Genomic DNA, 14,052 nt, shown 5'->3' with positions numbered 1-14,052 from the left:
CTGCAAGCTCCGCCTCTCGGGTTCACGCCCTTCTCCTGCCTCAGCCTCCCAAGTAGCTGGGACTACAGGCGCCTGACACCGTGCCCGGCTAATTTTTGTATTTTTAGTAGAGACGGGGTTTCACCGTGTTAGCCAGGATGGTCTCGATCTCCTGACCTCGTGATCCGCCCATCTCGGCCTCCCAAAGTGCTGGGATTACAGGCGTGAGCCACCGCGCCCAGACTTTTTTTTAGTGTTTTTTATTTTGAGACCGAGTTTTGCTCTTGTGCCCAGGCTGGAGTGCAGTGGGGCAATCTCAGCTCACTGCAACCTCCGCCTCCTGGGTCCTAGCGATTCTCCTGCCTCAGCCTCCCAAGTAGGTGGAATTACAGGCATGCAACACCACGCCTGGCTAATTGTGTATTTTTAGTAGAGACGGGGTTTCTCCATGTTGATCAGGCTGGTCTCCAACTCCCAACCTCAGGTGTTCTGCCCCGCTCGGCCTTCCAAAGTGCTGGGATTACAGATGTGAGCCACTGCGCCCAGCCAGATTTATATATACTTTTCCTTTGTCATCATTTACCTGCAAGTTCTTTCTAGGTAAAAGTTTTTTTTTTTTTTTTTTTTTTTTTTTTTTTTTTTTTTTTTTTTTTTTTTTTTGAGACGGAGTCTTGCTCTGTCACCCAGGCTGGAGTGCAGTGGCCGGATCTCAGCTCACTGCAAGCTCCGCCTCCCGGGTTTACGCCATTCTCCTGCCTCAGCCTTCCGAGTAGCTGGGACTACAGGCGCCCGCCACCTCGCCCGGCTATTTTTTTGTATTTTTTAGTAGAGACAGGGTTTCATCGTGTTAGCCGGGATCGTCTCTCGATCTCCTGACCTCGTGATCCGCCCGTCTCGGCCTCCCAAAGTGCTGGGATTACAGGCTTGAGCCACCGCGCCCGGCCGGTAAAAGTTTTAATAGAATGGATTCAAGATATCAGATCTGATTTATAGGAGCTTGGAACTTGAACAGTAAAACATATACTTTCATAATAAAAAGAGTAGTAAATATAAAAAATAGTAAATTCACTACAAGACCTAGTGGAGCATGCCCATTATCCCAGCTACTCTGGAGGCTGAGATGAGCAATCAAGTCTAGCTACAGGCACACAAAAAATTGGCTGAGTGTGGTGGTGTGCACCTTTAGTCTCAGCTACTCTGGAGGCTGAGGTGGGAGGATCACTTGAGCCCAGGAGGTCAAGGCTGCAGTGAGCAATGATCAGACCACTGCACTCCAGCCTGGGCAAGACTGTCTCTATGAAAAAAACAAAACAGGCTGGGCCCAGTGGCTCACACCTGTTACCCCAGCACTTTGGGAGGCCAAGGCGGGCAGATCACGAGGTCAGGAGATCAAGACCATCCTGGCTAACACAGTAAAACCTCATCTCTACTAAAAATACATAAAAAAATTTAGCCGGGCTTGGTGGCAGGCGCCTGTAGTCCCAGCTACTTGGGAGGCTGAGGCAGGAGAATGGCGTGAATCCAGGAGGGGACCTTGCAGTGAGCCAAGATTGCGCCACTGCACTCCAGCCTGGACGACAGAGCGAGATACTGTCTCAAAAAAAAAAAAACACAAAAAACACTCCATCTCGGCCGGGCGCAGAAGCTCACGCCTGTAGTCCCAACAATTTGAGAGGCCAAGGCAGGTGGATCACCTGAGGTCAGGAGTTCCATATCAGCCTGGCCAACATGGTGAAACACCTATCTCTACTAAAAATACAAAAATTAGCTGGGTGTGGTGATGGGTGCCTGTACTCCCAGCTACTCTGGGGGCTGAGGCAGGAGAATGGCTTGAACCTAGGAGGCGGTGGCTGCAGTGAGCCTAGATGGCTCCACTGCACTGCAGCCTGGGCGACAGAGTGAGACTCTGTCTCAGAAATAGATAAAATAATAAAATATATAATTTATATAATTAGCTAGATCCATTGCTGTATGTGGAAACTAAAGGAAAATGAAAAAGAAAATTAGCTGGAGGAAAAATATGGTAATATATCCCCCCACTGTTTTGTTACTTTAAAGGACAGATAAGGCCAGTCCTGGTGGCTCATGGCTGTAATCCTCCCAGCGTGGGAGGCCAAAGTGGGCTGATAACTTGAGCTCAGGAGTTCAAGACCAGTTTGGCCAACATAGCAAAACCCTGTCTCTATAAAAAATAGAAAAATTAGCCAGGCCTGGTGGCATGTGCTTGTAATCCCAGCTAATTGGAGGCTGAGGCAGAAGAATCGCTTGAGCCCAGGAGGCAGAGGTTGCAGTGAGTCAAGATCACAACACTGCATGCCAGCCTGGGAAATTGGAGTGAAACCATGTCTTGAGGGGAAAAAAAGAAGCATAAATAATAGCGGATGAAAATAATTGGGATGGGGCCAGGCATGGTGGCTCACCCCTGTAATCTCAGCACTTTGGGAGGCCAAGGCGGGAGGATCACTAGAGGTCAGGATTTTGAGACCAGCCTGGCCAACATGGTGAAACCCTGTTTCTACTAAAAATACAAAAATTACTCACGCCTGTAATCCCAGCACTTTTGGAGACCAAGGCAGGCAAATCATATGAGGTCAGGAGTTCAAGACCAGCCTGGTGAAACCCTGTCTCTAGAAAAAATATAAAAATTAGCTGGGCATGGTGGTGTGCACCTGTAAACCCAGGAGACAGAGGTTGCAGTGAGCCAAGATCACGCCACTGCACTCCAGCCTGGGCAACAGAGCAAGACTCCATCTTAAAATAATAAAAAATAATAATAATAAAAATACAAAAATTAATGGCCCGGCGCGGTGGCTCATGCTTGTAATCCCAGCACTTTGGGAGGCTGAGGCAGGCGGATCACCTGAGGTTGGGAGTTCAAGACCAGCCTGACCAACATGGAGAAAGCCCGTCTCTACTAAAAATACAAAATTAGCCAGGCGTGGTGGCACATGCCTGTAATCCCAGCTACTAGGGAGGCTGAGGCAGGAGAATCGCTTGAACCTGGGAGGCGGAGGTTGCAGTGAGCCGAGATGGCACCATTGCACTCCAGCCTGGGCAAGAAGAGTGAAACTCCATCTCAAAAAAATTATATATATATATACAAAAATTAGCTAGGTGGTGGGGCGTGTTGGCTCACGCCAGCAATCCCAGCACTTTGGGAGGCGAAGGTGGTGAATCACCTGAGGTCAGGAGTTCAAGACCAGTCTGGCCAACATGGTGAAACCCCAGCTCTACTGAAAATACAAAAATTAGCCAGGTGTGGTGACGTGCGCTTGTAATCCCAGCTACTTAGGAAGCTGAGGGAGGAGAATTGCTGGAACCCAGGAGGCTGCAGTGTGCTGAGATCCCGCCACTGCACTCCAGCCTGGGCAACAGAGCGAGACTCCATCTCAAAAAAAAAAAAAAAAATTAGTCTAGGGTGGTGGCACGGGCATGTAATCTCAGCTATTCAGGAGGCTGACATAGGATAATTGATTGAACCCGGGAGGCAGGGGTTGCAGTGAGCTGAGATCGTGCCACTGCACTCCAGTCTGGGTGACATCTCAAAAAATATATATATAAAATATATATTTTTAATATATAAAATATAATATTTTTAAAATATTTTATATTTATATTTAAATATATATACATAAAATAGACCAGGCACAGTGGCCCATGCCTGTAAGCCCAGCACTTTGGGAGGCCGAGGTGAGCTAATAATTTGAGGTCAGGAGTTCGAGACCAGCTTGGCCAACATGGTGAAATCCCGTTTCTACTAAAAATACCAAAATTAGCCAGGCTTAGTGGCGGGCGCCTGTAATCTCAGCTACTCAGGAGGCTGAGGCAGAGAATTGCTTGAACCCGGGAGGCACAGGTTGCAGTGAGCCAGATTGAGCCACTGCACTCCAACCTGGGCGACAGAGTGAGACTTTGTCTTCAAAATAAATAAATAAAAAGAATAAGTAAATAAATAATGTTAATTCGGGTGGGGCAGGAGAATTGTTAACTGGACTGACTGGAAGTCAGCTAACTGGATTTGGGGAATCTGTTTTTTTTTTTTTTTTTTTGAGACGGAGTCTCGCTCTGTCGCCCAGGCTGGAGTGCAGTGGCGCCATCTCAGCTCACCCCAAGCTCCGCTTCCCGGGTTCACGCCATTCTCCTGCCTCAGCCTCCTGAGTAGCTGGAACTACAGGCGTCCGCCACCACGCCCGGCTAATTTTGTGTAGTTTTAGTAGAGACAGGGTTTCACCGTGTTAGCCAGGATGGTCTCGATCTCCTGACCTCGTGATCTGCCCACCTCGGCCTCCCAAAGTGCTGGGACTACAGGCGTGAGCCGCCGCACCCGGCCTCTTTTTTTTTTTTTTTTTTTTTTTTTTTCGGTCTTTTGAGACAGGGTCTCCTCTCATCCAGGCTGGAGTGTGGCACAATCATGGCTCACTGCAGCCTTCACCTCCATGGCTCAGCCTGCAGTGCAGCTGGGTCCACAGGTGCGTGCCACCACACTTGGCTAAGTATTCATTTATTCAGTAGAGATGGGGTTTCGCTGTATTGCCCACGCTGGTCTTAAATTCCTGGCCTCAAGCGATCCGCCCCGCCTCGTTCTCCCAAAATGCTGGGGTTCCTGGCGTGAGCCAACGCTCCCGGCCTAGGGAACCTTTCTTTTTTCTTTTTTTTTTTTTTGAGACGGAGTCTCGCTCTGTCGCCCGGGCTGGAGTGCAATGGCCGGATCTCAGCTCACTGCAAGCTCCGCCTCGGCCTAGGGAACCTTTCTAAGCTTCAACCTCTAGCTCTGTAAAATGAGAATTGGAAGTAGGTGCGATCTGAACTTTCTGATCAATTCCAGGTACAAGCTTTTCAACAAAACTGAGCTGAGGAAATAGCATGTTATACCGTAGGAAAAGAGAATACTCACCTTAAAGGAAAACTGGGGGAACGGGGCCTAATTGCACACAAACTGCCCACAATCAGTTATCCAGTCTCCTCCCCCTCACTTTCCAACTCCTCTTGCATAGTCAGTCTCTGGTCAACTTCCTCTGGGACCAAGCAAGCAAACTTCCCCCACTGCCTTAAGGACCCACCGGTCAACCCAGGGTGAGCGGAGACAATAGGGTTTGTGTCACAGGGGTCCTTGACATCACGTAACAATGCACAGGGGTGTCCCCACCTAGGGTCCTCATTCCCTCCAGAAAGGCCCTCCAAGGCTACAGTGGTTGGGATGGCATACCTGAGCGAGTGTCGCCTGCGACTGGAGAAAGGCTTTATTTTGGACGGGGTGGCTGTGAGCACCACTGCCCGCGCTTATGGGCGCTCTAGGCCCAAGCTGTGGTCGGCGATTCCGCCCTACAATGCGCAGCAGGACTACCACGCCCGCAGCTACTTCCAGAGCCACGTGGTTCCGCCCGTTTTGCGGAAAACTGATCAGGTATAGGAGCTTCCTGGAAGACCCCACACTCCTCCCTAAATCTTCACTCCAGCGTCCTCACCACAAAGAAGACTCCGCCACTTTCACCTCCTCAGTTTACTTTCTTTTCTTTTTTAAATTTTTATTTATTATTATTATTATTATTTTGAGACGCAGTCTCACTCTGTCGCCCAGGCTGAAGTGTAGTGAGTGGCACCATCTTGGCTCACGGCAACCTCTGCCTCCTGGGTTTAAGCGATTCTCCTACGTCGGGAGTAGCTGGGATTACAGGCACACCACGAAGCCAGACTAATTTTGGTATTTTTGCTAGAGACGGGTTTTCGCCATGTTACCCAGACTGGGATTACAGGTTTGAGCCTGTAATTACAGGGTTTCACTCTTGCCCAGGCTGGAGTGCGGTGGTGCGGTCACGGCTCACTGCAGCTTCCACCTCCCAGGGTCAAGCGATCCTCCCACCTCAGCCTCGTGATTAGCCGGGACTACAGGCGCGCGCCCCCCGCCCCGCTAATTTTTTTTTTTTTTTTTGTAGAGAGGGGGTCTCGCCGTGTTACCCAGACTGGTCTTGAACTCCTGGGCTCACGCTATCCTCCCGCCACCGCCTCCCAGTTTTCTTAATGAAGCCGGAGGACTGCAGGAGAGGGAGGACAGGTGTTGAGCGCAAGCTTCCTGAGCTCACAGAATGGCCTTCCAGCCCTGAATTTGAGAATAGACTCATTCCAGGTTTCTGCAAGGCAAGGGGATAGGGCTCAAAGCCAGCTTCTCCCAAACCAGTCGGTCTCTTTGTCCTTTGTGACGTTACAGACCCGCCCTCTAGGTGACCTCACACCGCAAATTCTCTAAATACGCGAAAATCCGTGTGACCTCAGTGAGCAAGACAAAGGGAATTGATTTGACTTCCAGGGCGAGACGCCTTCCTCCTGTGACATCATAGTGGCAGGGCATGGGGCTTGGTCTCCTGGTTCTTTGGGCGGAAGGGAGGGACACCTCTCAAACCTCTGCGGACCTCAGTTCCTCCCCTGGCCTTTTCCGTCCTAGGTGTAGGCCCCTTCCCAGCAGAGTACTCCTCCGCTAACCCCCCCCAGAACAAAGATTCCGAGACTATTTGCTGATGGTTCAATATTCCCACCCAACATTTCGCTTCCAGTATTTGTGTTTCTACACATCAGTGGTGTGGAGAAGAAAAAGGAGGACTCATGGGGTTATTCTGTGAACAAATCTTGGGGTTTGTGTGTGTGTGTGTGTAGTCCCAAATGTTTGCTTACATAGGTCTGTGCAGTGCATGTATATGGACACACATGAGTCACACATGTGTTGACTCATGTAATTTTTATTTTATTTATTTATTTTTTGAGACGGAGTCTCCCTCTGCCTCCCAGGTTCACGTCATTCTCCCGCCTCAGCCTCCTGTGTAGCTGGGACTACAGGCGCCCGCCACCATGTCCGGCTGATTTTTTGTATTTTTCGTAGAGACCGGGTTTCACCGGGTTAGCCAGGATGGTCTCCATCTCCTGACCTCATGATCCACTCGCCTCGGCCTCCCAAAGTGCTGGGATTTCAGGCGCGAACCACCGCGCCCGGCCCAATTTTTCTTTCTTTCTTTCTTTTTTTTTTTTTTTGAGACAGGGTCTTGTTCTGTCACCCTGGCTGGAGTGCAGTGGCATAATTTTGGCTTACTGCAACCTCCGCCTTCCCTGTTCAAGCGATCCGTCTACTTCAGCCTCTCGAGTAGCTGGGACTAACAGAGACCGGGTTTCACCATGTTGCCCAGGCTGGTCTTGAACTGCTGAGCTCAAGCGATCTGCCCATCTCAGCCTCCCAAAGTGCTGGGACTACAGGCATGAGCCACCACACTGGCATCGACTGGTAATTTTACGACAGAAGGAACTAGAGTCTGGGGAGGGGAAAAGGAAGAACCTGAGTATTTAAAACCTTGAAAATGATAAGGTATACATATTTTGAAAAAGCTTTCTTTCTTTTTTTTTTTTTTTAGACAGAGTCTCACTCTGTCATCCAGGCTGGAGTGGAGTGGCCTTATCTTGGCTCACTGCAATCTTCGCCTCCTAGGTTCAAGCGATTCTCCTGCCTCAGCCTCCCAAGTAGCTGGGATTATAAGCGCCCGCCACCACACCCAGCTGATTTTTTGTATTTTTAGTAGAGATGGGGTTTCACTATGTTGGCCAGGCTGGTCTCGAACTCCTGACCGCAACTGATCCACCTGCCTCAGCCTCCCAAAGTGCTGGGATTACAGGCGTGAGCCACCGCAGCCGGCCGTGGAAAAGCTTTCCAATTTTCTTTTTCGAGACAAAGTGCCACTCTGTCACCCAGGCTGGAAGTGCAGTGGCACAGCTCACTGCAGCCTCGAACTGCTGGGCTTAAGAAATACTCCAGTCTCAGCCTTCTGAGTAGGTGGGACTATAGGCGTGTGCCACCATGCCCAGCGGCTAATCTTTTAATTTTTTTTTCTTTTTTGAGGCAGAGTCTCACCCTGTCGCCCACGTTGGAGTGCAGTGGTGTGATCTCGGCTCACTGCAACCTCAGCCTCCCGGGTTCAAGTGATTCTCCTGCCCCAGCCTCCCAAGTAGCTGGGATTACAGGCACCTGCCACGACGCCCAGCTGATTTTTTATAGTTTTAGTAGAGATGGGGTTTCACCATGTTGGCCAGGCTGGTCTCGAACTCCTGACCTTGTGATCTGCCCATCTTGGCCTCCTAAAGTGCTGGGATTACAGGTGTGAGCCACCATACCCAGCCGCAATCTTTTAGTTTTTTTGTTGAGACGGGTCTGGCCATGTTACCTAGGCTGGTCTCAAACTTCTGGGTTCAAGTAATCCTCTTGCCTCAGCCTCCTAAAGTGCTGGGATTATAGGCACAAGCCACTGTGCCCAGCCTGTTTTTTTTGTTTGTTTGTTTTTGAGAGGGAGTCTCACTCTATCTCCCAGGCTGGAGTACAGTGGCACGATCTCAGCTCACTGCAACCTCTGTCTCCCGGGTTCAAGTGATTCTCCTGCCTCAGCCTCCTGAGTAGCTGGGATTACAGGCACGCGCCACTACACCTGGCTAATTTTTGTATTTGTAGTAGGGGTTTCGCCATGTTGGCCAGGCTGGTCTCCAACTTTTGACCTCAGGTGATCCTCCTGCCTTGGCTTCCCACAGTGCTGGGATTACAGGTGTTAGCCACCGCTCCCAACCAACCTGTTTAATTTTTAAAAGTATTATTGTCAAAACCACCATTTGTGGTAGGTATTATTTTCATTTAAATAAAGATAACATTTATACAACTTCACTATGCCAGGCCCTTTATCTGACCAAAACCACTTAAGTCTCACAGCAGGCCGGTGCAGTGACTCACTCCTGTAATCCCAGCACTCTGGGAGGCTGAGGCGGGTGGATCACCTGAGTTAAAGAGTTTGAGACCAGCCTGGCCAATTAGCTGGCATGGTAGCGCATGTCTGTAATCCTAGCTACTCAGGAGGCTGAGGCAGGAGAATTGTTTGAACCCAGGAGGCGGAGGTTGCAGTGAGCCAAGGTGGCAACACTGCACTCCAGCCTGGGCAACAGAGTGAGACCATGTCTCAAAAAACAAACCTCACAGCAATACTCCTTTTACTGATGGGGAAATTGAGGCCCAGAAAAGCTGTGTAATTGGCCCAAGTTCACAAAGCCTGTTAATGATTAAGCTGGAGTTAGAACCCAGCCTGTCTGGCAGCAGAGACTGAGCCTTCAGCTGCCAAGTTCAACTGCCCTGAGAGGCAATAGGTTCTTCTTCTTTTTTTTTTTTTTGAGACAGAGTTTGGCTCTTGTTGCCCAGGCTGGAGTGCAACGGCAAGATCTCGGCTCACTGCAACTTCTGCCTCCGGGGTTCAAGCAATTCTACTGTCTCAGCCTCCTGAGCAGCTGGGATTACAGACGCCTGCTACCATGCCCAGCTGACTTTTTGTATTTTTAGTAGAGATGGGGTTTCGCCATGTTGGCAAGGCTAGTCTTGAACTCCTGGCCTCAGGTAATCCACCCACCTTGGCCTTCCAAAGTGCTGGGATTACAGGCCTGAGCCACTGCGCCTGGCCTGGTTCTTAAATATATTTAGTCTGTCTGCCCCAGTTACCTAAGGCTCTGACCTCTTCCCTCTCCCCACAGCAAACTCCAGGGCAGATTGCACCGTGCCCCCCTCAGCATTGTGGCTGACAGTCTTCTGTATTCTCTTCCCCACTTTCAGGATCATGGCGGTACAGGAAGGGATGGCTGGATTGTAGACTATATCCACATCTTCGGGCAAGGACAGAGATACCTCAACAGGAGAAATTGGGCAGGGACAGGCAAGTGCTGCCTCCATTTCCAGCCTCATCATGGTTCCTGGGCCATAGCGAGGCCTGGTTGAGGGGAAGAGGCTAAGGGACTGCATCCTTCCAGGTTTTCTTCACATACACGAACATATGGTGCCACAGTGCTCCCTAATATTAGTTAATAAGCCCCAGTACTGTATGTCAGGCCCCATTTTTTCCTTTTTTTTTTTTGAGATATGGTTTCAGTCTGTCACCCAAACTGGATTGCATGAAATGCAGTAGCACGGATGGGTGTGGTGGCTCATGCCTGTAATCCCAGCACTTTGGGAGGCCGAGGCGGGTGGATCACTTGAGGTCAGGAGTTCCAAACCAGCCTGGCCAACCTGGTTAAACCCTGTCTCTACTAAAAATACAAAAAGACAATTAGCCGGGCGTGGTGGCTCGCGCCTGGAATCCCAGCTACTTGGGAGGCTAAGGCAGGAGAATTGCTTGAACCCAGGAGGCGGAGGTTGCAGTGAGCCAAGATCATGCCACTGCACTCCAGCCTGGGCGACACAGCGAGACTCCATTTAAAAAAAAAAGAAATGCAGTAGCACAATTACTACTGACTGCAGTCTTGACCTCCTGGGCTTGAGCAATCCTCCCACCTCAGCCTCCTGAGCAGCTGCGCCCACAGGTGTGCACCACCACACTCAGTTAATTTTTTATTTTTTGTAGAGATAGAGTCTCCCTATGTGGCCCAGGCTGGTCTTGAACTCCTAGGCTCAAGTGATCCTCTGGCCTCAGCCTCCTAAAGTGCTGGCATTACAGACATGAGCCATTTGTTAGGCACTTTTCACCGTCACACTAACCCCACAGCACAGGTAGGGAAACAAGTTTCTTTAGTTAAAGTAATTTGGCAAGAGGGCTGAGCTGGAATTAATATTCTGCTCTTCCTGGGCCTGGTACAGTGGCTCATGATCATGCCTGTAATCCCAGCACTTAGGGAGGCTGTGGCAGGCAGATCACGAGGTCAAGAGTTCAAGACCAGCCTGGCCAACATAGTGAAACCCCGTCTCTATTAAAAATACAAAAAATTAGCCAGGCATGTTGGCGGGCACCTATAATCCCAGCTACTCAAGAGGCTGACGCAGGATAATCTCTTGAATCCAGGAGGCAGAGGTTGCAGTGATCCAAGATTGCATCATTGCACTCCAGCCTAGGCGACAATGCAAGACTCCATCTCAAAAACAAATGAACAAAAAGATTCCGCTCTTCCCAACTCTGAAGCCCCTGTTCCCCTCACTGCTGCATCCTGCTCATTTTCCAGGCCCAAGTTAACAACAATGGGAAAGAGTTGAGAGATATTTTTCTTTTTTTTGAGACCGAGTTTTGCTCTGTTGCCCAGGCTGGAGTGCAGTGGCACGATCTCGGCTCACTGCAAGCTCTGCCTCTTGGGTTCACACCATTCTCCTGCCTCAGCCTCCCAGGTAGCTGGGACTACAGGCGCCTGCCACCACGCCTGGCTAATTTTTTGTATTTTTAGTACAGATGGGTTTTCACCATGTTAGCCAGGATGGTCTCGAGCTCCTGACCTCAGGATCCACCCGCCTCGGCCTCCTAAAGTGCTGGGATTACAGGCATGAGCCACCGCACCTGGCCGAGATATTTTTCTAACAGGGTAAACCCTCCTCCCAGCCCAGCTCCACCATCGTGGGTCACTTCTCTAGTCACATGATACTTTGTGCCATTTGGCCCAATTGATCTTGATCTCATCCATTTTTTCCACATGGGTCAGAGGCAAGGGTGAGAGTTTTCTCATTTCTTGTGGGAGAAAAGCAAGCTTTGCCAATCCCAGAATTTCTGGCCCTTCCTGTCCCAGCACAAACCATTTACAGTTTTCCTGCAATTATTCCTGGTGTGGGGTTTTATTTCTAGGAAGCCTTCTGTCCCTCAGCCTCACCAGCCCTTGGCTTTTCAGCCCAGAGGCTCGGGGAATTTGAGGATTGCATGTTCAGCTGTGGGCATGGGGAATGCAAGTGACTATGCCTGGTTGGCATCCCATACCACACCCAGGGGAATGGGGAAGCCAAGAGGTGGGCTGAATGCAGGCTCAGGCCTCTCTCTCCTTGCCCCCAAGGGCATTCTCTCCAGCAGGTGACTGGGCACGACCACTACAATGCTGATCTGAAACCAATCTATGGGTTCAATGGAAGGTTTGGCTACCGCCGGAACACTCCAGCCCTCCGTCGGAGCACGTCCGTCTTTGGAGAGGTCACCCACTTCCCTCTGTTCTAACAGCATCTTTTCCCTTCCTAGCCATCGACCTGAATTTCTAAGACAAATGTTTAGATGAACTCTTAATGTTATTTTACGTTAAAAAATTTAATTTATGTCTCCACGTGTGCTGTTTCTTCCCTGAGATTAGAGGAATGAGCCAGTTCTGCCCTTGGCTTCTCTTCCCCCTGGAGAGGAGGTGAGAGGAGAAAGGGCTTCTCAGGCCTACACCCTTGCACTCCATACCAACGAGTGCCAGGTTTGAAAGGAGGGGCTTCAGTTCTCCCCTACCAGTGGGACAAGAAGGAGCCACACTACTCAACCTCAATAAAGCACTTCCCCAGCTGTCAGCAGAGCCCCAGGTCAGAGCTGGCTATTGTTTCCATCAAGAACAGAGCAAAGGCTAAGCTCCTTGGCTTACGCCTGTAATGCCAGCACTCTGGGAGGCCAAGATGGGAGGATTGCTTGAGCTCAGGCAAGTGGATCACTTGAGACCAGCCTGGGCAACATGATGAAACAGTGTCTTTACTAAACATATAAGTGTGTGTGTGTGTGTGTGTGTGTGTATGTTTATCTATATATATGTGTATAGATATGCATATATATAGAGAGAGAGAGAGAGAGAAGGAGAGAGAGAGACTCATTCTGTTAGCCCAGGCTGGAGTGCAGTGGTGTGATCTCAGCTCACTGCAACCTCTGCCTCCAGGGATTCAAGCAATTCTCCTGACTCAGCCTCCCTAGTAGCTAGAATTACAAGTGCCTGCCACCACTCCCAGCTAGTTATTTCATATTTAGTGGGGGCGCGGTTTCACAGTTTTGGTCAGGCGAGTCTCGAACTCCTGACCTCACCTCGGCCTCCCTGAGTGCTGGGATTACAGGCGTGAGCCACCCTCCTGGCCCAGGATGTCATTTTTCAAGTGTTCCCTTTCAATTTATTGGTGGCCAATGGAAAAGCCAAACCAGATGATGGATAATTAAGAAGGTGGGGATTTAGAACACAAAACTTGCCAGAACTCATGTGGGTGGAACTTGATTGTATTGAGTCACTATAAGTGGACAGGGAAGGAACCTGTAATGAACAGAGGGGGTATGGCTCAGGGGTAGAGCATTTGACTGCAGATCAAGAGGTCCCCGGCCCGAATCCGGGTGCCCCCTTCCGTGATGTTTTCTCACTACCATTCCACTTAAGAGCAAATACCGTCAGCCACAGTATCACCAGAAAAGATGAAGGAACTTTCAACTTGATCTTGTGCTAAAACTGTTCCTCCCACATTCCAGCTCACCTTTAGGACAAAAAGCCTCTCTAGGATCTCATTTGTTTTCAATTAAGATCAAGTCCCTGAGGAGATTCTAAATCTATGAGTGAGTCTGAGAGCTGTGAACACAATTTGCTAATTGGATGGGTGTCGGAGTATAGATGGAAATGTATGTATTTTTGAAAACTTAGTACATGCCAAGCTGCCTCGAATTAAAACATGAAAGAAGGGCCAGGGCCTGGCGCGGTGGCTCACGCCTATAATTCCAGCGCTTTGGGAAGCTGAGGCGGGCAAATCACAGGTCAGGAGTTTGAGAGCAGCCTGGCCAACATGGTGAAACCTCCATCTCTACTAAAAATACAAAAAATTAGCCGGGTGTGGTGGTGCGCACCTGTAATCCCAGCTACTTGGGAGGCTGAGGCAGGAGAATCGCTTGAACCTGGGAGGCTGTGGTTGCAGTTAGCCGAGACCGCACCACAGCACTCCAGCCTGAGCAACAGAGCGAGACTCCGTCTAAAAAAAAAAAAGTTCGAGACAGCCTAACCAATATGGTGAAACCCTGTCTCTACTAAAGATACAAAAAATTAGCCGGGCGTGGTGGCGCACGCCTGTAATCCCAGCTACTTGAGAGGCTGAGGCAGGAGAATTGCTTGAACCTGGGAGGCGGAGGTTGCAGTGAGCTGAGATCGTGCCGTTTCACTCCAGCCTGGGCGACCGAGCCAGACTCCGTCTCAAAAAATAAAAAAAAGAAAAGAAAAAGAGAGAGAAAGAAAGAAAAGAAGGAAGGCCAAGCGCAGTGGCTCACGCCTGTAATCCAAGCACTTTGGGAGGCAGAGGCGGGCGGATTACGAAGTCAGGAGATCGAGACCATCCTGGCT

General features: G+C 49.9%; 1 protein-coding gene across 1 annotated transcript; it reads left to right on the top strand.

Moving 5' to 3' along the window:
* Positions 1–5,128: 5,128 nt before the first annotated feature.
* C16H17orf98 (chromosome 16 C17orf98 homolog) lies at positions 5,129–12,042 on the top strand. The gene is made up of 3 exons (XM_050762957.1): positions 5,129–5,383; positions 9,596–9,695; positions 11,782–12,042. The coding sequence occupies exons 1-3, from the start codon at positions 5,177–5,179 to the stop codon at positions 11,937–11,939; spliced, it is 465 nt and encodes a 154-aa protein (XP_050618914.1). The 5' UTR covers positions 5,129–5,176; the 3' UTR covers positions 11,940–12,042.
* Positions 12,043–14,052: the final 2,010 nt, after the last annotated feature.

The sequence above is a fragment of the Macaca thibetana genome, chromosome 16, assembly GCF_024542745.1.
Source record: "Macaca thibetana thibetana isolate TM-01 chromosome 16, ASM2454274v1, whole genome shotgun sequence".
Lineage (NCBI taxonomy): Eukaryota > Metazoa > Chordata > Mammalia > Primates > Cercopithecidae > Macaca > Macaca thibetana.
This window is presented reverse-complemented; position numbering and strand designations above follow the sequence as displayed.